This window comes from Cebus imitator, unplaced genomic scaffold (assembly GCF_001604975.1).
Source record: "Cebus imitator isolate Cc_AM_T3 unplaced genomic scaffold, Cebus_imitator-1.0 Scaffold254, whole genome shotgun sequence".
Lineage (NCBI taxonomy): Eukaryota > Metazoa > Chordata > Mammalia > Primates > Cebidae > Cebus > Cebus imitator.
The window spans coordinates 1,587,465-1,614,082 of record NW_016107569.1 but is presented as its reverse complement, the minus strand read 5'-3'; the positions used below and the strand labels follow the sequence as shown (position 1 = coordinate 1,614,082).

Below are 26,618 nucleotides of genomic sequence, written 5' to 3'. Positions count from 1 at the left end.
TTTTTTGAGACGAGTCTCACTCTGTTGCCCAGGCTGGAGTACAGTGGCGTAATCTTGGCTCACTGCACCTCCACCTCCTGCATTCAAGCAATTCTCCGGCCTCAGCCACCTGAGTAGCTGGGATTATAGGCGCATACCACCATGCCTGGCTAATTTTTCCATTTTTAGTAGAGACGGGGTTTCACCATGTTGGTCAGGCTGGTCTCGAACTCCTGACCTCGTGATCTGCCCACCTCAGCCTCCTAAAGTGCTGGGATTGCAGGCATGAACTACCACGCCCAGCCTTAAATGTATTTTTTTTTTTTAATGTGGTTAGTATTTTTCCTGTTTGCTTGTCTTTTAGTGTTTGTAATTCTTGATGTTCTGCAGTTTTACATGTTTATGTAGAGAAATCTATTTTTTCCTTTGTGATTTCTTAGGTGCTTATAAAGGTGTTCTTTTTTTTTTTTCTATCACAAACCAGTTAGGTAGATGTTCTAGGGTTTGTATATGTGTGTATTTTGTTTTATTTTCCTCTCTTTACATTTAATTGTTTGACTTGGAATTTAAAAAATTGGTAGGCTGGGCTCAGTGGTTCACACTTGTCATTCTAGTACTTTGGGAGCTAAGGTGTCAGGATTGCTTGAACCCAGGAGTTCGAGGTTGCAGGGGACTATGATTGTGCCACTGCCCTCCAGCCTGGGCATTAGAGCAAGACCCTATCTCAAAAAGAAAACATTGACAACAAAAAGAAAAATAGAAAATCTCAATAAAGTGTGGACTTTGGTTAATCATAATGTATCAATATTTGTTTTATTAATTGTGATAAATGTAAGATGTTAATAACATCAGCCTCCCGAGTAGCTGGGACTGCAGGAGCGCACCACCACACCTGGCTAATTTTTTGTAGAGATAGGGGCTGGTGTCAAACGCTTGGCTTCAAGTGGTTTTCCTGCCTCTGCCTCCCAAAGCAAGGGGATTACATACATGAGCCATGGCGCCCAGCCTTCCTTGGTTTTTCTTTGGTGCCCTTTTTCTGCTCCGGGATCCCATCCAGGATACATTAATTGTCGTGTCTCCTTCAGCAACTCAGGTTGTGAGTTTCTCAGGCTTACTTTCATTTCAATGACCTTGACAGTTTGGAGGAATACTGGTCAGCCATTTTCCCTCAATCATTATTTGTCTAAAGTTTTTCTCAAGTTAGACTGGGTAATGTTTTGGGGAGGAAGACCCAGTGTTAAAATACCGTTCTTATCATCTCATGTCAAGAGAACTCGCTGTCACTGTTGACGTCAAGCTTGATTACCTGACTCGGGTAGTATTTTTCAGATTTCTCTACCATGGACTTACTCTTTTTTCCCTTCTCTCTTTCCGTACTGTACTCTCTGGAAGAAAGTCACTGACTATGTGTAGCCCACATTTTAAAAGGGGGAGCTATGCTCCACATCCTTGGGGGTAGAGTATCTATGTGGGATTATTTGGAATTGTTCTGCATAAGAGTTGTCTCTGCTGCTCTATTTATTAATTAATTCAATCACTTATCTACGTCAGCATGGAATCATCACTAGCTATTTTATACTTTAAATTATGATCCTAAACCACTTTATTTCACTCCTCAAATGTTGCTGGCTGTGGTCATTGGGAGTTCATTCAGTTGGCTTCTGTGTCCCTTGGACACCCCCATTGTTGTGTATGTGGGTTTTTTTTTTTAAGCACATTCCTACTTTCTGGTGCTGGTAGAGGCTCCAGGTTCATCTTCTGTACTTCCTGCCTCAGTCCTTGAATTTGCTGTTTCCCTCCAAGGAGCCCTGGTTCCTGTGACTGGAAACCAGGATATCCGTGCTAAGTGTGTTTATTGGCACTGAGGTGCCATTACTTCTAAAACCTCCCTTAGCTGACAGGGCAAGGAGATGTATGTTGTATATATAACCTGTATATGTCCTTGTATCTATAAATGTTTTTATATGTAATTATCTGTGTCTGTATTAAGCTAAACATGAGTTCATGCTGATATCTCCAACTCTAATTTATATTAGATACAGGGTTAGATGTATAGGTAGATGAATATTCAAACCTCTTCCCGTTCCTTATCTGTAACCTCCACATACAACAGTGGCAAACCTGCCTCCTGCCATCCACCATCCCTTTCCTTTGCTGTTTAGTTCCAGTATACATTGACAGTAGCTTCAGACTTCTTGGGCAGGACCCCATGGGAAATAGCTTTATTAACTAGAATACAGTTTGCCTTTAATCTTACAGACTGCATTCATGTCCAAAGTTACTTATGCCAACAACTTCTTCAGCTGCTGCTTCTTTTTAAATTATTTATTTATTTTTATTTTTTGAGGTGGAGTGTCACTCTGTCACCCAGGCTAGAGTGCAGTAGCGCAATCTCGGCTCACTGGAACCTCTACCTCCTGCGTTTAAGGAATTCTCCTGCCTCAGCCTCCCCTGTGGCTGGGATTACAGGCATGTGCCACCATGCACAGTTAATTTTTGTATTTTTAGCAGAGATGGGGTTTTACCATGTTGGCCATGCTGGTCTTGAACTACTGACCTCAAATGATCATCCTGCCTCAGCCTCCCAAAGTCCTGGGATTACAGGCATGAGCCACCATGCCTGGCCTCCTCTTCTTCTTCTTTTTTTTTTTTTAAACTTTGAGACAGGGTCTGATTCTGTTGCCCAGGCTGGAGGGCAGTGGCACAATCATGGCTCACTGCAGACTCAACCTCCCAAAACTCTGGTGGTTCTCCCATTTTAGCCCCAGAGTAGCTGGGACCACAGGCACCTGTCACCACGCCCGGCTAATTTGTGTGTGTGTGTGTGTATTTGGTAGACACAGGGTCTTGCCATGTTGCCCAGGTTGGTCTTGAACTTCTGGGCTCAAGCGGTCCACCCACCTTGGCCTCCCAAAGTGCTGGGATTACAGACCTGAGCATCTTCTTTTTATTCCTATTCCTGCTTTGCAAAATCTTCTTGAGAACTTTTTCTTTAGATGACATATAGAAAAATTTGTCAACTTCCAAACAATTTTTTCTACTGTGACTTTTCTTGGAATTGTGTTAAATTTAATTTTGGGGAAGAGTTATCATTTTTAAAAAAGCCATCATTCTCATCCATCAGGCATGCCCTTCTGTTCACATTTATTTCTTTTAGTAAAGATCATAGTTTGTTGTTTTTTTTTTTGATAAAGATTCAGTTTTTTTAGGTTCCACCCATTTTTTTAAGATTATTTTAAAATATTTTGGTTTTTGTTACTATTTTGCCGAGAATTTTTTTTCCATTACATTTTTTACAAATGAGTATTGCTAGTATGTTGGAAAGCAATTCATTTCATATATTAATTTTCTTTCCAGCTTCTTTTACTGAAGTTGTTTTTTTTAAACTAGTTCTAATTTTTTTGGTAATGTCTTGAGTTTTCTAGGTTGACACACACAGCTTGTCCAAATTATAACACTGTTGCTTCTTTTCCAATCAAATATTTCACATATTTCAAGTGTCTTTTATTATTTATCAGCAAAAACTGTGAGAACCGTGCTAAATAATGGTGATGGCTGCACTTATCTTGTCTTCCTTTTTTTTCGAGACAGTCTCTGTCACCCAGGCTGGAATGCAGTGGCGCGATCTCAGCTCGCACAACCTCTGCCCCTCGGGCTCAAGCGATTCTCTTGCCTTAACCTCCCGAGTAGCTGGGACTGCAGGCGTGTGCCACCATGCCCAGCTAATTTTCGTATTAGGTTTCACCATTCGTAGAGACAAGGTTTCACCATGTTGGCCAGGCTGTTCTCAAACTCCTGACCTCAGGTGATCCACATGCCTCAGCCTCCCAGTGCTGGGATTGCAGGCGGGAGCCACCGCGCCCGGCCTTCTTGTCTTGCTTTTAATTGTACACCACTCATTGTATAATATTGATTCTTGGTTGGAGCTTTGCCGTTAAGTGAAAGAAGATGCTTTCATTCCCAATTTTACTAAAAGAAAATTAACTCAAAAAACAAGAAAAAGCAAAAACAAAACAAAAAATTCAAACAGACATGGGTGCTTAATTTTAGCAAGTGATTTTCTGCTTTATTGCAATGTTTATCAGATCATTTTGTTGACCTACTAATATGATGCATTAATTTTTTTTTTTGAGAGATGGAGTCTCACTCTCACCCAGGCTGGAGTGCAGTGGAGCTGTCTTGATTCACTGCAGCCTCCACCTCCTGGGTGCAAGTGATTCTCCTGTCTCAACTTCCCAAGTAGCTGGGACTATAGGCATGCTCCACCACCTCAGCTAATTTTTGTATTTCTTTTAGTAGAGAGGGGGTTTCACTAGATGTTGGCTAGGCTGGTCTTGAACTCCCGACCTCAGGTGATCTGCCCACCTTGGCCTCCCAAAGTACTGGGATTACAGCCGTGAGCCACCGTGCCCGGCCAATGTGTTAATTTTAAACTATTTTTGCGTTTCTTGCTTAAGTCTTCCTTGGTCATAGTGGATTTTTCTTTAACATGCACCTGGATGACAGTTTCCAGTATTTTGTTTAGGTGTTTTGCCTTCCATTTCATGTGTGTGATCTGTAAGTGGTATTTTTCCTTTGAATTTTTTCAAGTTTTACCATCGGGGTTTAAATAATCCACTCCCTTCAAGAATCGCAAAATTAATACATGCTTGTAAAGGGTTCTAATATTGCTCTCAAGGGGTGCAAACACTTAATATTCTGGTGTCCTCCCAGATCTTGTGTGCAGGTATGCGTATACATTCACTCGTGTACATAAACACACCTACTTAAAAAATTATAGTATGTAAAGCGTTTTACAACTTGCTTTCTTCCCCCCATATCATATGGCATGGATACCTCTTCCTGTCAGGAAACACAGATCCTCCCCATTTTTTTCAATGACTCCCTAAGAAGCCATCGGAGGAATTATCTTAATTTACCCACCCATCCCCCTACAGTGGAGAATAGGCTGCTTTCAGTTTCTTCACAATTAACACACATATATTTGCAAATGTATCTATAGAATAGATTCCCAGAAATAGAATTGTTTTATTAAGGCATAGGAGCATTTTCCACGTCAATAGACACCATCCAACTACCCTCAAACACCCTGTGCTATTTTGCGCCCAGGCCCACGGAAGATGAGACTGCATTTCCCCACACCCCTGCTGGGACATCACTCTGCCTTTTTTCCCCCATTTGTTTTTTGCTAGTTTGCTAGGTGGGAAATGGTGTCCTGTCTTAATCTGCATGTGTGGATTATTGGTGACCTTACAGTCTTCCTGAGTTTCTCCCTGGATGTCTCGGGCTCCTGATGCTCCATCATCTTTCTCAGGGGAAGAGGTGGCTTTTGCTGGGCCAGTCAGAGGTGAGGATGCCGGCGGGTAGAGCAGATGTGTGGGGGCCGCATACTCGCCTGGGAGCTGGAGTAGCTGGACTTTGGCTGCATGTTCCTGCTTGTGTGTGTACACGTGTAATTTTTATTGTCACCCTGAGTGACATTGCTATTTTTATTTATTGATTGATTTTTGAGATGGAATCTTGCTCTGTCCCTCAGGTTGGAGTGCAGTGGCATGGTCTCACCTCATTGCAACCTCCGCGTCCTAGGTTCAAGGGATCCTCCTGCCTCAGCCTGCCGAGTAGCTGGGATTACAGGCGCCCACGACCACACCCAGCTAATTTTTGTATTTTTAGTAGAGATGGGATTTCACCATGTTGGCCAGGCTGGTCATGAACTCCTGACCTCAGTGATCTGCCCAGCTCAGCCTCCCAAAGTGCTGGCATTACAGGCATGAGCCACCACACCTGGCTGTGACATTGCGATTAACCAGCCTCACCTCATGAAGTAGAAATGATCAGTCTTTGTTCTGAGAGGAAAACTCACTCTCTTAACCTGGCCCCAGGCATGTCTCTCCTTGGAGGTCTGGAGGTCTGAGCAGCCTGTGAGCTGTCAGCTGGACTAGGCACGTCCCTGTCATTCCGAGGGCGCCTGATGGTTGGCCAGGAGTGGCCTGGCTGGGTCAGATAACACCTTGTCAAAGGGCTTTCCAGGCGAGGATCTGTGCAGGGGAGGGGTACTAGAGAGAGATGGCCAGGGTCCTTGCAGGAGGAGGACCAGAGGGTGAGGAAGCCATGGATCTCAGGGCAGGAGGTCCTTGGAGGGGCAGAGGTGGGTGGGTGTGTCAGGTCAGCCTGTGCAGCCTGAGCTGGTCTGGTTCCCGTGGATCCTGATATGCCCATTAATTACTTACTCCATCTTCAATTCTCAAGGGGTCCCCGGGGACCAGGCAGGGTACTGGCTTGCCTGGCATCGGCAGTCCAGCCAGAAAAGCCCATGGCAAATAGCCAAGTTCCTAGGCATCTCATCACAGCTGTGGCTGCTCCCGCAATGACATTCCTGAGTGAGTGACATTGAGCTGAGTTGGAAAAAAGCTGGGTGGGTAGGGAAGAGTCAGAGCAGGACTGGGAGCAGCACTCCAGGCAGAGGGAACAGCAGAAGCAATGGCTGTGAGGTTGGCAGGAATATCTCCTTGATTGAACATTAGTGGGTGGAGCTGACAGGGACATGGAGGGCGGAGCTGGGCTCCACCACTGGGTGTTCAGGGAGAGGCCCTGGGGAGGAGACCCCAAGGAGAGTTGCTTTCTGGACTCCTGGACACTGAAGCGGAGGCAGAGAAAGGTTCTGGAGCTATTTTGGCTCTTTGGACAAAATCACCCGCCCAGTTGGCTCCTGTGCCATTGTGTCTGTCCCTCAAGGGTGCCTTCAAGGGAATCACTTTTGCCCAGACGGGTTTAGGGGCTGTCAGAATTCTAACAGGCTTGACATCACGTTTTCCAGCCCCTTCCCTTTACAGATGGGATAGCTGAGTCTTGGGGAGGGGAGGCGGTGTGACGATGGTGGTGGCTGAGTGCGGGACCTACCTGGGGTCACTGCAGCTGGAGGAGGAGGATGTGTGGACCCAGGGCTCACTCTAAAATTGCAGCCCCACTTGGAGAGAGAAGCAGGGGGCAAGACAGGTCCCAGAAAGAGGCCTTGCCCTGAGATATTTCTGAGACTGATTTCTGAGTGCCTGACTACAGTCTTGACCGTGTCCACTGGGACACATGAAGCTTGGCGAGGGGCTGGGCCGTTCCACCCGTGTGTGCTCCTCACGTGTTCGAGACAGTTTGTGGGGCTTGCCACACGCTCCACTTGCGCAGTTGGAAAAAACCCCGCCTGTGGAGTGGTGGTTCAGGCCTGACTGCTGGGGCTCACATGCTGGAGGGTGGCTTGCATGGAGCCAAGGTCACAGGTTTAATCATCACTGCAGCTGGCAGGCCTGCTCAGAGGGACTGCACGCCACATCTGCCCAGCTGTTTGGCAAGCGCCCACCCTCAGTCCTGAGCCTCCCTCCCTCTGCAGGCACGGGACAAGAGTCTGGGGAATGAGTTCTGAGTGTCTACAGCTTCACGGGTGGTTGCCAGCTTGGATCTCGGGTCAGAGTGACCTATATTGGAATCTCATTTCTGCTGCTTCCGAGTTGTAATTCCTCGGCCACTTTACCTCTGTGGGCCTCCATTTTCTCAGCTGTAAAATGGGGATAATAAATAATAGACCTCGTAGGTGGTTGTAAGGCTTTTATGAGCAAATGCACATCAAATGCTTAGAACAAAACCTGGTGCTTAGTAAACATCAAAACAATGGTAGCATCACCACCCTCCCCCTCGTCACCACCACCAGCATTGTTTTTGGAGGCAGTATAGCGAGTGGCAGAGGGAACAGGCATTGGAACGAAACATGTGTGGATTTGGACATTGTGCTAGGTTGAAAAATGTCCTTCCAAAATTCATGTCCTTCCTGGGACTGCATAATGAGACCCTATTTTCAAATAGGGTCATCTCAGATGTAATTCGCTAAGTCACAATGAGGTCATACTGCAGTAGTGTGGGCCCGTAATCCAATATGAATGACATCCTCATAAGAAGCAGAGCAGAGACACACACACCCAGAGAGAAAGGCGGCCCCGCGATGATGGAGGCGGAGATCAGAGGGAAGTGTCTACACCCGAGGGGCAGTCAGGGCTGCCGGCATAGCATGCGCCAAGAGAAGGACTCGGAGCTCATTCTTCCTCACAGCCTTCACAGCAGGCGCGGCAAGGCTGACCCCTCTAAAACTGACCCCTCAGTTTTAGCCTCTAGAACTGCAAGAGAAGAAATCTGTGTTGTGAAGCCAACCCCCCACCCCCCAGTTTGTGGTACTTGGTAACAGCAGCCCAGTAAGCTAGTATAGACATTAACTAGCATTTGCTAGCTGTTTGTCGCCAAGGGCGTTGCTTCTCTAAGTTGGCATCTTCAGTTGTAACAGGGAGACATTAACAGGACTGAGCTAAGCCTGTAAAATAAGAAGTGCTCAATGCACAGAAGCAGCTGTTACAACCACCACCACCACCATCATCAGTATCATCATCAATATCATCAATGTTGTCATCACCAACGTGATTGTCATCAGTATCATTTTCATTGTCATCAGCATCAACATCATCATCAGCAGCAGCAGCAATAGCATCAGCTTGGTGCCAGGAAGGACAGCGTGTTAGGACCTAAGGTGATTGGGACATTTTGTCCAGGGCCAGCCCTGCCTAGATAGGGTGAGACAGGGAGATAGAAAGGGACTCAGCTGACTCCTCTCATGGGTGAGCTCCCATGGGGACAAGCCAAATGTCCTGCCCTGTTCTGTCCTGGTGCCTCACTCTCCATCCTGCTGGAAGATGGGACTTGACATGCCACCCTTGCTGATAGCCCTCTGTCCCAGGGAAGCTTCCGGATGGTGATTGATAATGGTGCAGCAGTCCCGGGAATGACAAATGAAGCCATGAGCCAGCCTGAATTAATGATAAGAAGGCATCCATCTCTGTCTCACTGCCTGGAGCTGCAGGTTGGTGGGTGGCAGGTAGGCAGCGAGGAGGACGGATGGGGAGTACACCTCTGCATCCCCATCCCCTTCTTGGTATCTTGGAAGCTGGCCCTGCCCTGGGAATGATGGGAATGTTGGCGGGAGCTAGCTCCCAGGGCAGGTTTGGGGATTGTCTGTTCAGAGGTTGCACGGGAATTGTGTGCATGCGTGCATGCATGCGTGTGCATGTGTCTGAGTGCATGTGTGTGTGTGTGTGTGTGTGTGTGTGTCGTGTGCACTCTCCTGAGAATCTTCTTCGTTCATAGCTTGGGGCAGACTTTAACAAGCTCTTGCCTTCAGTCTTTGCTGGGGCCAGCTCTCTATCTCCAGAGGAATCACGGACACCTTTGCCGATCTGGTCAGTGCCCCCTGAGCGTGGCTAATCTCTCCACATGTCCAAGAAAACCACATTTAGTTTCCTGCCTTGTTTCGGATCTGTTTCTCTGGACGAGGGACTGCGGCGTTCTGTGGTGGGAGAGCCTGGAGCTCGGGTGGGCCCAGCGTTCAGCAGTATTTGTTGAGTGTTAATTGGATGCCCGGCTTTGTGTTGGGGGCAGAATGTAAAGATAAGTGAAACTTGGGTGCCGACCTGGAGATGCTCAAGCAGTGTGAGATTCATTGATAAGTTGATTAATTCACTCCTTTGAACAATATTTATTCAATATTTATTTACACTTACTGTGTGCCAGGCACTGAGCTCGGTGTGAGGCTTGCTGTAGGGAACATCAGAGACGGGGCCACTGCCCACATAATGTATCCAGTCAACTCTTGCCCCAGAACTTCCCTCTGACATGGAGGGGCTCTCTTCTCTCTGGGCCTCAGTTTCTGCATCTTTAAAAAGATGGGGGGGGGGTCTTCAGACCTCTTCCTCCTCAAAATTGTTGTTTTGTTTTGTTTTGTTTGTTTTGAGATAGAGTCTTGCTCTGTCGCCCAGACTGGAGTGCAGTGGTGCGATCTCGGCTCACTGCAACCTCTGCCTCCCGGGTTCAAGCGATTCTCCTGCCTCAGCCTTTGAGTAGTTGGGATTACAGGCATGTGCCACCATGCCCAGCTAATTTTTGTATTTTTAGTAGAGATGAGGTTTCACCGTGTTGGCCAGGCTGGTCTCGAACTCCTGACCTCTCAAGTCATCTGCCCACCTCAGCCTCCCAATGTGCTGGGATGACAGGAGCGAGCCACCGCGCCCTCGTCGTTGTTATGTTTGGCACATAGGTTGTGGTCAGACTGGCTTTTCTGAAGTTCATTCTTGCTAAACTGCAGACTACTTGGGGGTTCTGTGCTCTGGAAAAGAGGAAGGTGCTTCTGGGAGCCACATCCCTTAGCAAGGCCTGGGCCTCGCCACGCAGCAGTGTAGAATGATGTCCTCCACGCTGTAGAATGACATCCGTCCGAAGGTGTCTATGTCCTACTGCACAGAACCAGCAAATATGTGACCTGCCATGGTGAAAGGAACTTTGCAGGTTTGACAAGGTCCTGGATCTCGAGGCTTTCCTGGAGTATCCAGGTGGGCCCTTTATAATCACAGGGTCCTCACAGGAGGGAGGCAGGAAGCTCAGAGTCAGAGAGGGAGCTGTGAGGACAGAGGCACAGGAGAGACGCCCTGCTGCTGCTTTGAAGACGGAGGAAGGAGCCGTGATCCAAGGCCTCGGCAGCTGGAAAAGGCAGGGAAACCGGTCCTCCCCTAGAACCCCTGGAGGGAATACAGCCCTGCCGACCCTTGGATTGAGGACCGCTGACTTCCACAACTGTGTGTAGTCTTCAGGCACTAAGTTTGTAGTAATTTGTCACAGAAGCAATAGGAAACTGAGACAGAGGCCAACCTTAAAATCCTTTCCAGGGCTCTCTGGTTCAGGGGATCCTTCCCGGCTCCTGAAATGTCCCAGGAATTGCATTAACCACACAGGCCCTGCCACTCGGCATGTGCTGGCTGAGACCTTGGGGCATGAGGACGTCAGAGGAGGAGGTTGCTGGGTGGGGAGGCCTGGGCCTTGCTGAGTGATGGGGCTCCAGAAGCACCTTCCTCTCTTCCAGAGCACGGAATCCCCAAGAAGCCTGCAGGCAATGGACGGTCAGGCGTCAGGCAGTGAATCGGCAACCTCCCTGCCTCCAGCCACAGGGCTGCCTAGACTGTGGGTTTCTCAATCCAATAAAACTGCCTAAAAAAAAGAGCTTAAAAGAAAAAACAATAAACATAACATAGGTGGCAAACATTCTACTTACCAAAGTAAAACTGAAAAAAACATCAACTCCCTTGTATTATTATGAGCCTTTCATGAAAGAAAGAATAATCCCCTCTCCCTCCAGGCAGGACGTGCCTGGACCATGGTAAAGGGCAGCTCTCCCAACCGGACTGCACTTGCTTTCTGAGGACTCACCTTACCGGCTTCATTTTTTCCATGTTGCTTCAAACGGGGCCTGTGTCCGTCTAGCAGTGACCTGACATTGGGAGCCACAGAGTTAGGTGGTGATGACAGACTCTGATGGGAGGCTAGAGGGGGCCAGATTCAGAATGGGGCTCTGTGCTGGCAGCTTTGTGTGGCTTGCAGGCAATGGGTGGTCACTGGGGATTTTTGAGCAGGGGAGACGTGGGTTCCTCCAGCATGTGCAGGTTGGGAGGATCGGAGGTGGGACATCAGGGAGTGGGGAGGAGTTACAAGGTTACTGATTTTGCATCCAAAGTTTTTACAGATGCTGTTGCCATTGACCCAGCAATTCTACTTATGGCAATGTATCCTGAGAAAGCAATTGAGCTATGGATGAGAAGATGTTCTTTTTTTTTTTTTTGAGACGGATTTTGACTGTGTCGCCCAGGCTGGAGTGCAGTGGCACGATCTTGGCTCACTGCAACCTCCAACTCCTGGGTTCAATTGATTCTCCTGCCTCAGCCTCCTGAGTACCTGGGACTACAGGTGCCTGCCCCTATGCCTGGCTAATTTTTGTATTTTTAGTAGAGATGGGGTTTTGCTATGTCGGCCAGCCTGGTCTCGAACTCCTGACCTCAGGTGATCCCCACCTCCCCCCCCGCCCCCGCCTCAGCCTCCCAAAGTGCAGGGATTACAGGTGTGAGCCACTGTGCCTGCCTCGAAGATGTTTTTAATAACATTGTTCATTATAAAAATTGGTACCAAAACAATATGGGATTGGACAAGGCTGTTATTAGCATTTGTGCAAAGGAAATACTTTGTAGTTATTAAAATGATGTTTGAGTAACCTTCTGGAAATTTGCTCACATTTGTTCAGTGAAAAGAATTGGGTTAGAAATAGTATGTTATTTATACTTCGATAAAAATTCTGCTTAAAAATAGCATGCATTTTTGTAAGATGTATTTATACATTTAAATATATGAATATAAAATTTGAAGATTATATACAAAATGGAAATGATTATCTCTGGTTGGTAGAAATACAGGCAGTTTGCCGGGCACGATGGCTCACGCCTGTAATCCCAGCACTTTGGGAGGCCGAGGCGGGTGGATCATGAGGTTAGGAGATTGAGACCCTCCTGGCCAACATGGTGAAACCTCTTCTCAACTAAAAATATAAAACTTAGTTGGGTGTGGTTGCATGCACCTATAATCCCAGCTACTTGGGAGGCAGAGGCAGAAAAATGGCTTGGACTCAGGAGGTAGAGGTTGCAGTGAGCCGAGATCACACCACTGCAATCCAACCTGGTGACAGAGTGAGACACCATCTCAAAAAAAAATACAGGCAATTGTGCTTCTTCCCTTTTTTGTTTCGTTTTATTTTGCCTGCCAGGAATTTCTATGTCTAGTTCCCTAAGAACAATAGTTAAGAAGAGCTCTGTTCTTGAGGTTGCCCAGACCTGGGCTCATCCCAGTACTGCTGCTTATTGGACAAGTCACTGTCTCTGGGCTTCCATGTTCTCCTCTGTAAAAATGTGGGTAACACTCAGACCCCAGCACTTTGGGAGGCTGAGGCGGGGGGATCACATGAGGCCAGGAATTTGAGTCCAGTCTAGCCAACATGGCGAAACCTTGTCTCTACTAAAAATACAAAAAAATTAGCCAGGCATGGTGGTACATCTCTGTAATCCCAGCTACTTGGGAGACTGAGGCACGAGAATCGCTTGAGCCTGGGAAGTGGAGGTTGCAGTGAGCCAAGATCATGCCACTGTACTCCAGCCTGGGTGATGGAGTGAGACTCAGTCTCAAAAATAAATAAAGAAAGAAAGAAAGAAAGAAAGAAAGAAAGAAAGAAAGAAAGAAAGAAAGGCCAGGCACAGTGGCTCACGCCTCTAATCCCAACACTTTGGGAGGCCAAGTTAGGTGGATCACCTGAGGTCAGGAGTTTGAGACCAGCTTGGCCAACATGGTGAAACACCATCTCTACTAAAAATATAAAAATTAGCTGGATGTGGTGGCAGGTGCCTGTAAAATTAGCTACTCGGGAGGCTAAGGCAGGAGAATCGCCTGAACCTGGGAGGTGGAGGTTGCAGTGAGTCAAGATCATACCACTGCACTCGAGCCTGGTGACAGAGCAAGACTCCATCTCAAAAAACTTCAAAAAAAAAAAAATGACTTTTGGACCTACCGGGTGCTAGGAAGAATTCAGTGAGCTGATACACAGGAAGCATCTCAGCACATGGCCTGGCACTTACTAAGTAGCAACTGTCGTTATCATTCATGTCATGTTAATTTCTTTTTACAATGAACACATGATTACCTAACAATGAAATAACCAGCACTGAGTGAAATGATTGCTCTTCTTAGAGTAGAATTCTAGGACCTCATATCAAAGCAGGACTGTCTTTGCACCTATGAGCACACCCGCTGGAGCCTGGCCGAGCGCACTCTCACGTCAGCAGTGCCGCTTCCCATTGGCTGAGCCCTTCCCATGCCAAGCCAGGGGTTTAGCTACCTGGCTTCACTGAATTCTCACGGTGATAATTCTTGGTGAGGAGAAATGGTGGTGCTACATGTCTCATTCTACAGATGAAGAAACCGAGGCTTGGGGCAGTGAAGTGAGCTCTGCCCCAGAGGCCCCGTAGCCCAAAAAGGACAAAGGAAGGATTCCAGTCAGATCTGGGTGAGCTCCAAGGCTGAGGACTGAGCTGCTGCGTCGGGCTAAATTTGTTACTGTGGAGTTCAGAGGAAAGGACGTGTGGGGATGGCCAGGGCAGGCGAGGAAGGGCAGTGTGGGATGCCACGGATAAACACAGAGCCGAGGGGCAGGGGCCCCGGGGGAAGCTGGTGGCGGCTCATCCTTGATCATGGTGGGGAATGCCGGATGATTCCGCAGGCTTTCTTTTCTAAGAAGGAAATACTGAGGTCCACCAACTGGTTGCCGAGAATGGTAGTTTCTTTAGGGCAACTGAGATTTAGAACTCCTGAACTAAAAATAGTTCGTTATTAGAGCTCACCAAGGCTGGGCACAGTGGCTAATGCCTGTAATCCCAGCACTTTGGGAGGCTGAGGATCAGAGGGGCCTGACCACTTGAGGTCAGGAGTTGGTCAGCCTGGCCAACATGGCGAAACCCCGTCTCTACTAAAAATCCAAAAATTAGATGGTGTGGTGGCACATGCCTGTGGTCCCAGCTACTTGGGAGGCTGAGGCAGGAGAATTGCTTGAACCCAGGAGGTGGAGGTTGCAGTGAGTTGAGATTGTGCCACTACATTCCAGCCTGGGCAACAGAGTGGAACTCTGTCTCAAAAAGTAAAGTAAAATGAAAATACATAGAGTTCACTGAGCACTCAGATATTTTTCTAAGGAACTTGATGTCCGACCAACCCTGCACAATCCCCACTGTGTGCTTATCTGCAAGGCCCCGGCTCGGCGTCCAGCACTGGTAGTGTTGTCTTGTGTTGGCATGGATCTCCATTACTATTTTTTTTTAAAAAAACATACTTTTTATTAGTGAACAGTTGTTCAAATATATACAACATAAATAGAAGAGAATAATGAACCTCCATGTACCCATCACTCAGCATTACCAAATATTCAACAGCCCCATCATTCCCGTCTCGTCCGTACCTCCTCCCACCCCCGACCCCCACTCAGTGACGATCATTTGTTCTAGCGCTTTGCTTATGAGGTAAATTTACATACATTGAAATGCTCCAATCTTAGCTGCGCACTCTTGACAAATGATACACCAAGGAACTCACACTCCTTTCACAATGTATAGACTGTTTCTGTCTCAGATGCTTCCTTCCAAGTCAGGCTCCTCAGGCAACCTCTGTTCTGGTTTTCCTCACCTTAGATTGATTTTGACTGTTCCAGAACTTCCTATAATGGAGCCATCCCGTATGTGCCGTTTCGCATCTAGCTTCCCTCGTGTGAGAAGCGCCCCTGTTGTTGCTTGTATCGGTGGTTGTCCTGCCTTCCTGCTGAGTCCCACCTGGTTCTGCGATTTTACCTGTGTGTCTATCTCTCCACCGGATGATGGACATCTGGCTTGTGTCCAGTGTTGGCCTATTATGAATCCAGCTGCCATGAACCTTTGAGTACAAGCCTTTGTGTGAACATACGTTTTCATTTCTCCTGGGGACATACCTAGGCTTGGAATGGCTGGATCCCATGGGAGGTGCCTATGTAATGTTTTAGAAACTTCCATTGTCTTCCAAAGCGGTTAAACCATTGTGCGTTCCCACCAGCAGTGAATGAAAGTTCCAGTTGCTCCATGTCCTTGCCAACCTCGAGCGCAGTCAATCTTTGTCATTTTTATTGCTGCTCTTTTTAAAATGAGCTCATACATAGATGGGGTTGCTGGAAGGTTTTCTCTTGTTGAGCAGCTGGTGTTGGAGAGTTGCTGTGTATCCCAGAATGGATTGTTTGTTTGCTCCTCGTTTGTCTTCCCGGAATTCCTTCCCCACTGAGTGGCAGCGGGTGGATGGTGGAGGCGGGGGCTCTTAGGGGAGCCTTGGTCACTAAAGGTTGGGAGCTGCTGTCCGGATGGAGAGGCTGGGGCTTGCCCTCCGCCTCACCTCTGCTTCCCTGGAGCTCAGGCCCTGCTTTGGCGCCAGGCATGGGGCAGAGTGGTCTGACCTCATTTTCTGGTCTGCTCCTGTAGCTCCGAGAGCTGCTCCCTGATCGCTCCCTGTCTCATGTGCCAGCCTCTGCTCCTCTGAGCATCCGTCCTGTGTCACTGACAAACCAGCCCACCGGGCTTCCCTCTCTCTTCTCCACAGATATTGGCCCAGTGACCCTCACGGCAGACCCCGCGGTGTTTCAGAGGGAGCTGAGAGAACTCTTTGTGCAGGTGGGCAGCCCTACCCAGCCCCTGACCCTCCGTCCTACTCTTCCCAGCCTGTGCCCCACCGAGAGGGTTTGGGGAGGAAGCTTCGAGTGCTTGTCTCTTGCCCAGCCTCCACCTCACCCTCTTCCTAGGCGAATGTGTAGCTTCCTGAGGCATCTGTTAGCTGCTTCCGTGGCCCCTCCCTCCTTGCCCACTCAGAGTACTCAGCACAGTGCTGGCCTTATTGGTGCAGTGACTCCCTTCCATGCCAGATTCCGTGGGGGTGGGCCCGTGTCAATCTTGCATGGATGAATGAATGAATGAATGATGCTGCTTGTCTACAGTTAAAGCAGGTTGGATGTTATATTGTGTCCCCAGGAAGGAAGGGACTGGGTGGGCGGGAGGTGACAGTTCAAGATGACTCCCAACGCCCAATGGTTTTGGAGGTGTCCCTGCGTGGGTCCCATCTGGAGGAGGCAGGTGGCAGCTGCTGACATGCTCCTGCCCTCCAGGGAGGTGGTGACTGCCCCGAGATGAGTGTGGGGGCCATTAAGGCGGCTGTGGAGGTCGCCAACCCCGGCTCCTTCATCTACGTCTTCTCGGACGCCCGCGCCAAAGACTATCACAAGAAGGAAGAGCTGCTGCGGCTCCTGCAGCTCAAACAATCACAGGTGGGTGAGCCGGCTGTGGGGGCTCGAGTGGGGCCCCCAGGGGGTCCCGAGGAATGTGGGGTCTCTCACGCAGCAGTCCTGAGCTGCCACCGGGAGGGTAGAGCTGGGCACTTCTCTTCCATAGCCTTGGGTCTGCCTCTGCCATCCATGGCCAGAGCCTCGGAACCAAGCCGGCCCAGGAGGTCTGTGCTCTCACGCTCTAGGCCCTGGCCGGGGCTCACACTTCCCTGGTGCAGGTTGTTGCAGATGAAGACCTGCACCACCCTACTCCTTTCACCCCCATCAAAGTCCAGCAACCTGTCTTCCTCCTGGTGTCACCTCTGCTCCTGGTCTCTGCCGATCCTGTCCCCTTTGCCATTGTCCCAGGGCTTGGAAGATGTGTCTGATCCCTTGCTTCTGGCTTTGGGAGTGAGGGCTGGGAGAGGGGACGTGCTGGAGGAAGGGAGGAGGGCCATCCTTGGGCAAGATGCAGAGGGCCCGGACTGCTTCTCTGCTTCTGCGTCTAGAACTGGCTTGGGTTCTTCAAGGTTCTTCAACTCTGCAGCCTCCAGGGGCCACTGTGAGATGAGTTGACTTCCACGCCCTTCTTTGTTGTTGATTTAGTAACAGTTCCCAATATGGAGCACCTACAGTTTTCCTGGCCCTGCGCTGAGCACTTGCCCTGCGTCAGTTCCTGATCCCCATGAGATGGACACTTCTGTTGTCCCTTCTATTAATGTGTCATGTGTCATTCTATACATGTGCCAGAGAGAGGAAAGGGCTCACTCCAGGTCACTCCACCCCGGTTGGGCTCTGCTGCTCATCCCTGAAGCAGCTGGCCAGGGAAGTCGAGAGCAGGCTGCCTGTCCATCTTCCAGGTGGTCTTTGTGCTGACCGGGGACTGTGGCGACCGCACCCATCCTGGCTACCTGGCCTACGAGGAGATCGCTGCCACCAGCTCTGGGCAGGTGTTCCACCTGGACAAGCAACAGGTAACAGAGGTGAGTACTGGGAGGGGCACCGTCCCAGAGCCTGTCACTCGGGCACGGTGAGGACCTTGGCCATCCCTGTGGCTCCAGGAGGTTGAATGGCAGTCAGCCACCCACAGATGCAGGGATATGGAATTAGCTGAGCAGCTCTGGGTGCACGCCTGTGACAGACACGGGAAGCAGGCACTACCCTATCTCTCCAGACACTTCCACCGACCCCAAAGGCAGGTGCTTCTATGTTTCTGGGCAAAATTTTGCAGGTAAAGAGGGTGAGGCCTGACGCAGCCCCTTGGGATGGCCTGGGTTCAGCAGGCAGTCCAGGCTGACAAGGTGTCCTAGAAGAGTGTGGCGGAAGTGTGGGTATGGGGCATCTTCTCCCCAGAGTCAGGGATCCTGGGTTGGGTGGAGGAGCATAGGAGCTCTCAGGTTCAGGCAGTGGTGCTGGGCACTTGGCAGGGAGGGCCTGGCTTGCTGTGTGGCCTGCAGTGCCGGGATCTGGGTTCACTCAGAGCCCAGTGCTTCCGAGGTACCTGCCACCTAGCCTTGCTCCTGGACAGGGGTGTGTCCTTCCTCCCCTCAGGGACCCCTGGTATCACCCTGTTCAGGGTTGTCCCTGCTTTCCCTCCACCCCACAATACCATCCCCTCCCGGGGATGCACTGGGTCCTTCCAGGGGCCAGCTGGGAAATGATGAACAACCCTCCCTCTGGAAAGGACAAGCACGCCCATTTCCATGGTGTAAATACTACCACCTTGGCTGATTCCAAGTCCGAGTTGGGAAGTGGCAGCGCCACTGAGCCTACACAAGTGGCTTTCCTGAGCTTACACTTGTGGCTCCCACACAGGCACATCTCACCACCACGTCCCTCCCGCTTGTCCCCTGGAGAATGTCCAGCCCCTTATCTGGCCCCTCTGCCTTTCTAGTCCCCCTGTTCTCCCCTTGCCCAAACTTGCTGCCCTGCTGGTTGTCTGTTGTCTCTCCGGTGTCCCACACTCCTGCCCGCCGGGGGCCTTTGCTGGTGTGACCTGTTCTTCCAGCTCCTTCTCCGCTGACTCCTCACCTTCCCAGTTCTGGCTAAGAGCACCTCCTCACAGAGACCCTCCTTGATTTCCTCTCAAGATTAAGTCTCCTTCCATGCCCCTCCCAGCTCCCTGTGCTGCTTTGCATAATTGTAACTTTATAACTGTGCAGTTATTAAATGTCACTAGGCCATGAAGTCTCCAGGGGCTGGGTTGTGAGTCCCGATGTCCACAGCCTCCCCAGCACTTCATGTTTCCCAGCTCAGAGCAGGTCCTGGGTAAATACCTGGCGAACGGAAGGGGTCCCTCGTACCCAAGTCCCTGGTAAGAGGAAGGAGAGAGAGGCAGGGTGTCTGAGGCTGGCCGTGGCCTCCAGCCAGTTCTGCTGTGTTGCCTCTGGGAGGAGGTTTTCTGTGTACATATTTATGAGCTGTGGAAAGCTATCTCTAGGGCCGTGTTTAGATTAGTGTGCCTTCACTCCCTGTTGACAGATGGTGTTTATGGTTCTCTGCGACACTTTAGGCTTCATTTCTTGGCATGTCAGCCTACACTGTCACCGAGTCACCCAAGTGAGGGTGGCAGGCATTTCAGAGTGGAGGGATGGCTTGGTTCTTGCTTTTGGGGAGAACTATCTGGGCAATTACGTGGGTTCCTGTCAGACAAATTAGACACAGGGCAACTGAGCAGGTTGCTGGGGGCCACTCGCCCAGGTGTGAGGCTGGGAACCTGGGCGAGGCCACTACTCCCAGCTGTGGGTCCAGCTTTCTGCTGTGAGAGTCTGGCCGGACAACACGTGTCTGACTGGGTAGGACCACCAGTGGCCAGAATTGGCTGCCTCTGGGTAGGGGCCTGGATCCCTCTCCTTCCTAGACACAGAGCTCTGTCATTCTTTAGCTTAATGCCTTGGACCTAGCCCCTTCCAGATGTTCCCAGACATTTGGCAAGCCTGGGAAGGTGGCTGGGCAGCCAGAGCTGTGGTCACCCTCCCAGGAGAGATGAATGGGGCCTTCGCACTAGCCAAGGGGCCTCCAGCTGGGAGAACTCCCCAGAAGTTGCAAAAGGCTCCACACTGTGCGTGTGTAGTTAATCCGTTTACCTCTCCAAGCGCATCCATGCAGCCTGAGGGGCATCACGCACTCTCTTCCCCCGTTTACCGAGCTCCTGCGTTGTGCCGGGCGCAGCTCTGAGTGCTGGTGTGGAGGTGGCCAGCAGTCACAGCGAGGGCTTACGCTTTGGAGCATTTTGGGTTTTTTGGTTGTGAAGTTGGCCTCACTGATACCTGGGTCACCCTTTGGGGTTCCAGGGTAACTAAAGGAAGGTGAGGATCTCTCCCTGGCAGGGGAAATTGGGAGCTTTTACAACCCTCAGACAGGGGGCCATGTCAGAGGCAGGCAGCCTTGAACCTGCCCCACTGGTGTGCATTTTTGATTAAGACTTAGACAGGTCCCAGAACCTGCTGTACCTCCCCCAAGTTCCCCAGCAGACACACAGCTCAGCTCACTGTCACCAGCCCCGACAGTGGTGGGGTTGGGGAAGCAGAGCTGGGCAAACCTGACTGTCCTGCAGCTGCCTGAGAAGGCCCCTCTGTCTTTTTTTTCGGGAGGACATTGGGCCCCTTGCTCTCCTCTGCTTCCCCCATCCCACAACTCACAACACAGGTTCCAGCACGGCCGGTTCTGGGGACTGGGAGTCTTCCCGTGTTCAGCACCAGCAGGCACAAAGGGTGAATTACCCAGGTTCTGCACATCTGCTAGGAGAATGGTGTCCTTCTGAGACAGTGAGGGCAGGCGGAAGAGGGGGGTGAAGGAGAGTGGCTGGGGGAGCTTCTGACCAGGTGGCTCTGATTAGTAGGTCAGCAGGGGCCCAGAGATAACTTCATCCTGGACCCCTCCCAGGGGCAGGCGGTGAAGGCTTAGACTCCAGGGTACATAGCTGGCAAATGGATGGGGTCTCTTGCACCCAAGTCCCTCTGCCCTTGTGGCAGATGCGTGGCTTCAGACCTCGCAGCTCTGCCACGTACCTGCAGTGTGACTGACCTCCAGCGTCATCCTCCGCCTCTCTGGGCTGATCTTTCTTCTTGTGTGCAGTTGGGTTAATGAGAGCCCCTGGCTGGTGAGATGGTAGTGAGGGTGAGAGGAAGCTGTGCATGGGAAGCCCTTGGTAAGAGTTTATGATGGCTAAATGCCATCCCACCCCCCGTGCTTCAGTGTGAAGCCCACAATATGCCTCTCAGTGCCATCAACGCCCCCTGAAGAGTAGGAGCTCTCTCTGGAAAAGATTCTCTGAAAGGGAGAAGCTGGGGCGAGTACCCAGGGTGCCCTGCTGGCAAGGGGCAAAACCCCCAGTCTAGGGTGCTCTCTCCATCACTTCATGGTGAGCCTCCTGGCACAGGGCCTGGGACCCACAGCCTCATCCTCTGTGTTCTCATCTGTGGCTCGAGGACCCATCTGTCCTCCCCACCCCGCTTTCCTTCCCTGCTTCCTCAGCCGCCCTGGCTGTCAAGTGTTCTGGGAGGAGCCTCAGGGATGATTTATCTGCCACAAAGCGCCGAGCAGCAGCCATCTGGCTGTGGGAGCAGTGCCAGACTTCTTGTTCCTTCCCCGTCGGTGACAGAGATGAGCACTAGTACATCGCAGGCTCCCGGGCCCCCCGGCCCCTCTAACATCTGGAAACCATTGCCTGCGCCAGATAAACACTGAGCTGGCTTAGTGAAGGCTCTCTGCTCCCAAGGCTCCCCAGATTCCATGCTGGAGCCCTGGGGGCGCTACAGGTCTATAAGGCCAAGCCTTCAGGCCTGGCCCTAAGGGGGTCTGGTCCTGCTATGGGCAAGAGGGTCAGCCCCCCAACTCCCAAGTGGGGATGTGCTTACAGGGCAGGCCATCCTGTGGGTCCCTGGCTTTCTGCCTGGTGTCCCAGCCCTCTCTGTGGTTCAGTAGCCTGGATTGTGGGGCGTCCTCCCTCCGTCAGAACATCCTAGAACAAGCTTGTAGCAGCAGTTGCAACACAGTAGCGAGTGTGACTCCTCTGGGCTCTTGTTGACTGGTTCTTTGCTCAGTGATGATTCCCTCCTGACCCCCTGACAAGGCCTGGCCCGGGGGAAGGGGACGGTGGTCACGGACCTGCTTCTTTGCTGTTGGGGGAGTTGCCTCACACGTTGGCCAGCTTCTGTGGGCCTCTCCAGCTGGGAGACCTTGGCCACTGCTCCCTTCTGTCCACCCCCACATGGAAGAAGAACCTTGTCCTCATTCCTTGGCTAAGACAGGTGGGACCTTTTCAAGAGACATATTAGAAAGCTAGGCAAGACAGAACAATGAAGTAGCTCCAATTATAAAAACAGATATGTTTTCAGAATACGGAATTCTTATCATGTGATAGTTGAAATCTAGCCGGTAAACTACACACCTATCTTCTAGCTCAATCTGAAAAAAAAAAATGCTCATTTTCTAATTCTTTTGATTCCTTTCCCTTTTGTAAAAGATCACATAGTAAGCAGAGCTGAAGGACTATGATTTAGAGCAAGAAAGACCAGTAAGTAGCATGCAAGACACCACTTTCAAAACCCATATTCGTGGCAGGCATTAGTCAATCACAGAACTTTTTCTACCTGGGGCTGAATGTGGTTTTGCCTTTCTTCTTTAGACAGCTTTCCAGGAAGCATTTCCAGTAGACTGGAATTGGCAAGCAACAGCTTGTTGCTGTGATTGTTCAGGTGGATATTAAAGTCACAGAATACTTGGTGGTTTTTGTTGTTGTTGCTGAGATGGAGTATTGCTCTTGTCACCCAGGCTGGAATGCAGTGGCACAATCTTGGCTCACTGCAAACTCTGCCTCCTGGGTTCAAGTGATTCTCCTGCCTTAGCCTCCCGAGTAGCTGGGATTAGAGGTGCCCGCCACCATGCCCAGCTAATTTCTGCGTTTTTAGTAGAGACGGGATTTCACCATGTTGGCCAGGCTGGTCTCAAACTCCTGATCTCAGGTAATCTGCCTGCCTCGGCCTCCCAAAGTGCTGGATTACAGGCATGAGCCACTGTGCCTGACTGCATACTTATTGTTTTTAAATGACTTTTACTTCAATAAAAAAATTACTATGAAGAAATTCCAAGATACAGAAAAGTAAAAAGAACACACTTACCAACTATATTCAACAATTGTTAACATTTCTGCTCAACTTGTTCTATCTGTCTCTCTATACTTTTTGCTGAACTGTGACACCTTATCCATAATTAATTCAGCATGGATTTCTGAAAAACAGATACTCTTCAACAGAACCCACAATATCATCTAATAACATTAATAATAGTTTCCTGGTGTCATCCAATGCATAGCCCGTGTTCGAATTTCCCTGTCTTCAAACTGTCTTTGATCGCGGTTTTTGTCAAATCAGGATTTAATCAAAGGCTGTGCACGTCCCTTGGTTGTTACATCTATTAAGTCCTCTTCAGCCTGGAGCCATCAGCTCTGTTTTTATGACATTAAGCTGTTGAAGAGGCATGGATTGGAACCCTCTCGCATGTTCTGGATTCTTCTGATTATTTCCTCGTGGTGTCATTCACTTTTGGTTTTTCTTTTTTGAGATGGAGTTTCGCTCTTGTTGCCCAAACTGGAGTGCAATGGCACGATCTCAGCTCACTGCAACCTCTGCCTCCCGGGTTCAAGCAGTTCTCCTCTTTCAGCCTCCCCAGTAGCTGGGATTACAGGCATGTGTCACCATGCCCGGCTAATTTTGTATTTTTGGTAGGGATGGAGTTTCTCCATGTCGGTCAGGCTGGCCTCAAACTCCTGACCTCAGGTGATCCACCCACCTCGGCCTCCCAAAGTTCCGGGATTACAGGTGTGAGCCATTGTGCCCGGCCAACTCTTTTTTTTAAATCCCCTGTGTTTTCCCCAAACTGGGTGAGTCCAAAGGCCTGATTCAATGAAGGCTGACCTTTTTGGCGGGAGTGTTTCCTAGCTGGTGCCGCGTGTGTCTTCTGTTGCATCACACCAGGAGGCAAATCATATCTGAGCATCTGCTATTGCTGATGATAAGTTTGATGACTGGGTTAGGGTGGCGACAGCCAGCTCTCGGCATGGTCGGGCGTGCTTTTGCCTTTATGACTCAAGTGGCCTGTAGGGTCATGTTCTGGCTCTATGCAGACATCCAGCTCCTATCAACCTTTCATCTAATAGTTTTAGCATACACTGAGGACTCTTTCCTGAAATGATGATTTCACTGGGCGCTGCAAAATGGTGCTTTCCTAACTGTAGCATTCCTCCCACATCTATGAGTGGGCATTCTTCCAAGAAAAAGACCTTTTATGCATCAAAAGTGATGGATGGTTTGGTTTCTCTGAAGTACGATTTCTATTGAAAAGGCATGGAATCACACTTAGTTCTTTCTCTTCAATTAAGGAGTCACTTCAGTAGTGGCAGAGGAGGTTTTACTGTTTGGAATTTTGCTTTCTCTTTTCTGAGTACTGTTATGTGCACGTGGATTATGTCATTCAATGTGTTTCTTTTTTTTTTTTTTTTTGAGACGGAGTTTCACTCTTGGTACCCAGGCTGGAGTGCAATGGCGCGATCTTGGCTCACCGCAACCTCCGCCTCCTGGGTTCAGGCAATTCTCCTGCCTCAGCCTCCTGAGTAGCTGGGATTACAGGCACGTGCCACCATGCCCAGCTAATTTTTTATAGTTTTAGTAGAGACAGGGTTTCACCATGTTGACCAGGATGGTCTCGATCTCTTGACCTCGTGATCCACCCGCCTCGGCCTCCCAAAGTGCTGGGATTACAGGCTTGAGCCACCGCGCCCGGCCTCAATGTGTTTCAATTGAGTACAGTTATTAGTCTTTTTTGGGCTGGTTCCTGTGTCCTTTTGATATGTCCCTATTTGTCTTTGAGCATTTCTTTGTTTTATGGAAAAACCCATTGTCCCAGGCTTACCTTATAAATTGCCTGCCCCAGGCCTGGAATTAGCCATTTCTCCAAGGAACCCTAGTGGGGAATAGTGTTCAGAAACCAAGATCTGGGGACTGGTGGTGATCATTGATAGTGAGATTTTTGGCCATCATTGCTTCTGGATCAGTCGCTCTGTCTGTCTGTCTGTCTGTCTGTCTACCTACCCACCCACCCACCTAGCATTCTATCATCTGTCTCTATCTGGAGAGCTTAAACTGATATTTCCAATTCAAATTCCGTATTGTGGGTCTTTTACTTAGCTCATCTGATTTTATACTTGCAGCTCTCTCTTACATTTGTTTATAAGGAAAAAATCTTGATTCAGAAAATATTAACATCTTTACTTATTTGCTTTATCCAACAAGATACATAAAATGGTTTCAAAATCACAGTGCTGACAGTTCTTCCGACTTAAATCTACTAACTAAAGTCTTTTGTTTTGTGTGTGTGTGTGTGTGTGTGTGTGTGTGTGTGGTTTTTTTCCTGCAGTTCTTTTTATCCTTCTACTGAGAAAGGGTAGTCGAGCCAGTGGGTTCAGAATTCACTTTGAGTCGTTCTTTTCTCTGTGGTTATGGTACCAACTTTATGGTTGAGCTCATTTTGTTTCAGTTTTGGGTTTGCACAGGATGGATTCTCTTTGAGATAACTTGGCTTGGAGAGAGAAGGTCCAGACTTGAGGGCCCCCTTCCTCTCTGTCTTTCCTGGTTTCCTTGCTGGTACCTAGGTGACTTGGCTATTGCAAAGCAGGAGGCATGAGCTGGGTAGAGGAGGGGCATGGAGTGAGGTGCCTGAGAGCCAGTCTGGTGGCTTGAGGCCAGTCTGATGGCTCTGCCTGGGAGACACATGTCCTGCTGAACTCACACAGCTAGAAGATGCCTCCTGAGTACCCATCCTGTGCCTGGCAACAAGCTCAGGGCTGAGACACACATGGGCACAGCCAACGGTCTCTGCCTCCACAGAGCTCCCAGGCCAGTAGGGATGAGAAGCCCAAATGCAGTAAGTGTGAATGAATTGAGTGCAGATTTCTGCAAAATAGTACGTACCAGAGAACAGAACCTTTTCAGGATTAAAGAAGCCTCTTCAAGCAGAGAGGTGAAGAATAGCCAGAAGACGGTCGATGAGGGGGCAGGGCGTTCCTGCAAAGAGTACAGCACGTGTGGGTGGGGGCTGCCTGTGGGAGGGGTGGGGTCCAGCATAGCAGGCAGTGGGAGGCAGTGGCACAGTGACCTTGGGTCAGCTGAGGTGCCCAGGACCATAGAACGTAGGGGCTTGAAGGCCTTGGTCAGGATTTGGAGAAACTAAATAAGTTTGTGTTCAGTTTGTGGTAGAGGAAGTATCTTTGAGGGAGTTTGGGGACCTCCTAAAATCATACCCTAAATGTGTACCTAACAGGTAGGATGGTGTCCCAGGCAGAGGGTCCTTACCTTTTAGCTGATTCTCAGTGGGATTTGTCCAAAAGATGTAAGATTTTAGCATGAATAAGCAATTACAGAATCCAAGGATTTAGGATTTCTCAGCATCGTGAAAATCCATCCAGCAATTCCTCGCCTCTGTGGATTGCGAAGAGACCTGAAGGCTGTGCAGCCCAGCCTCTCGGTCCTGCCTGGGGAACGTGGCGTGCTGGTGGGAGCACAGGTGGAGGCCCCTGGGATGGTCAGTCATGAACTACATGGGTCTGGGGGAGTTTCCAGGTCTCCAGGGTTTATTGTGTGTACGAGGCACCAAGAGGGCTTCCTGGAAGAAGTGTGGGTGCTGTGGAAGTAGGCCGGGTGGAGAAGTGGAGAAGAGTCTTCCCAGCAGAGGGCCATGGCCTTGCTCCTTCCCTCTGAGCTGAGTCCTCTGAGTGCTTCCACTCAGGCTTTACAGCTCAGAGCCCATAGAAGCCAAGAGGGTCACAATGTGTGAATCGGGCCTGGTGTTGGACATGGGGCATGGGGTG

The 26,618-nt window shown here is 49.8% G+C and overlaps 1 protein-coding gene across 1 annotated transcript in view; it reads left to right on the top strand.

The window, feature by feature from the left end:
* The window catches only part of HMCN2 (hemicentin 2), a 164,954-nt gene that overhangs the window by 4,285 nt on the left and 134,051 nt on the right, over positions 1-26,618 (top strand). The window contains exons 2-4 of the mRNA XM_037728076.1: positions 16,039-16,109; positions 16,598-16,756; positions 17,614-17,736. Coding sequence (XP_037584004.1) covers positions 16,039-16,109; positions 16,598-16,756; positions 17,614-17,736 — 353 coding nt within the window. The remainder of the gene's footprint in view (positions 1-16,038; positions 16,110-16,597; positions 16,757-17,613; positions 17,737-26,618) is intronic.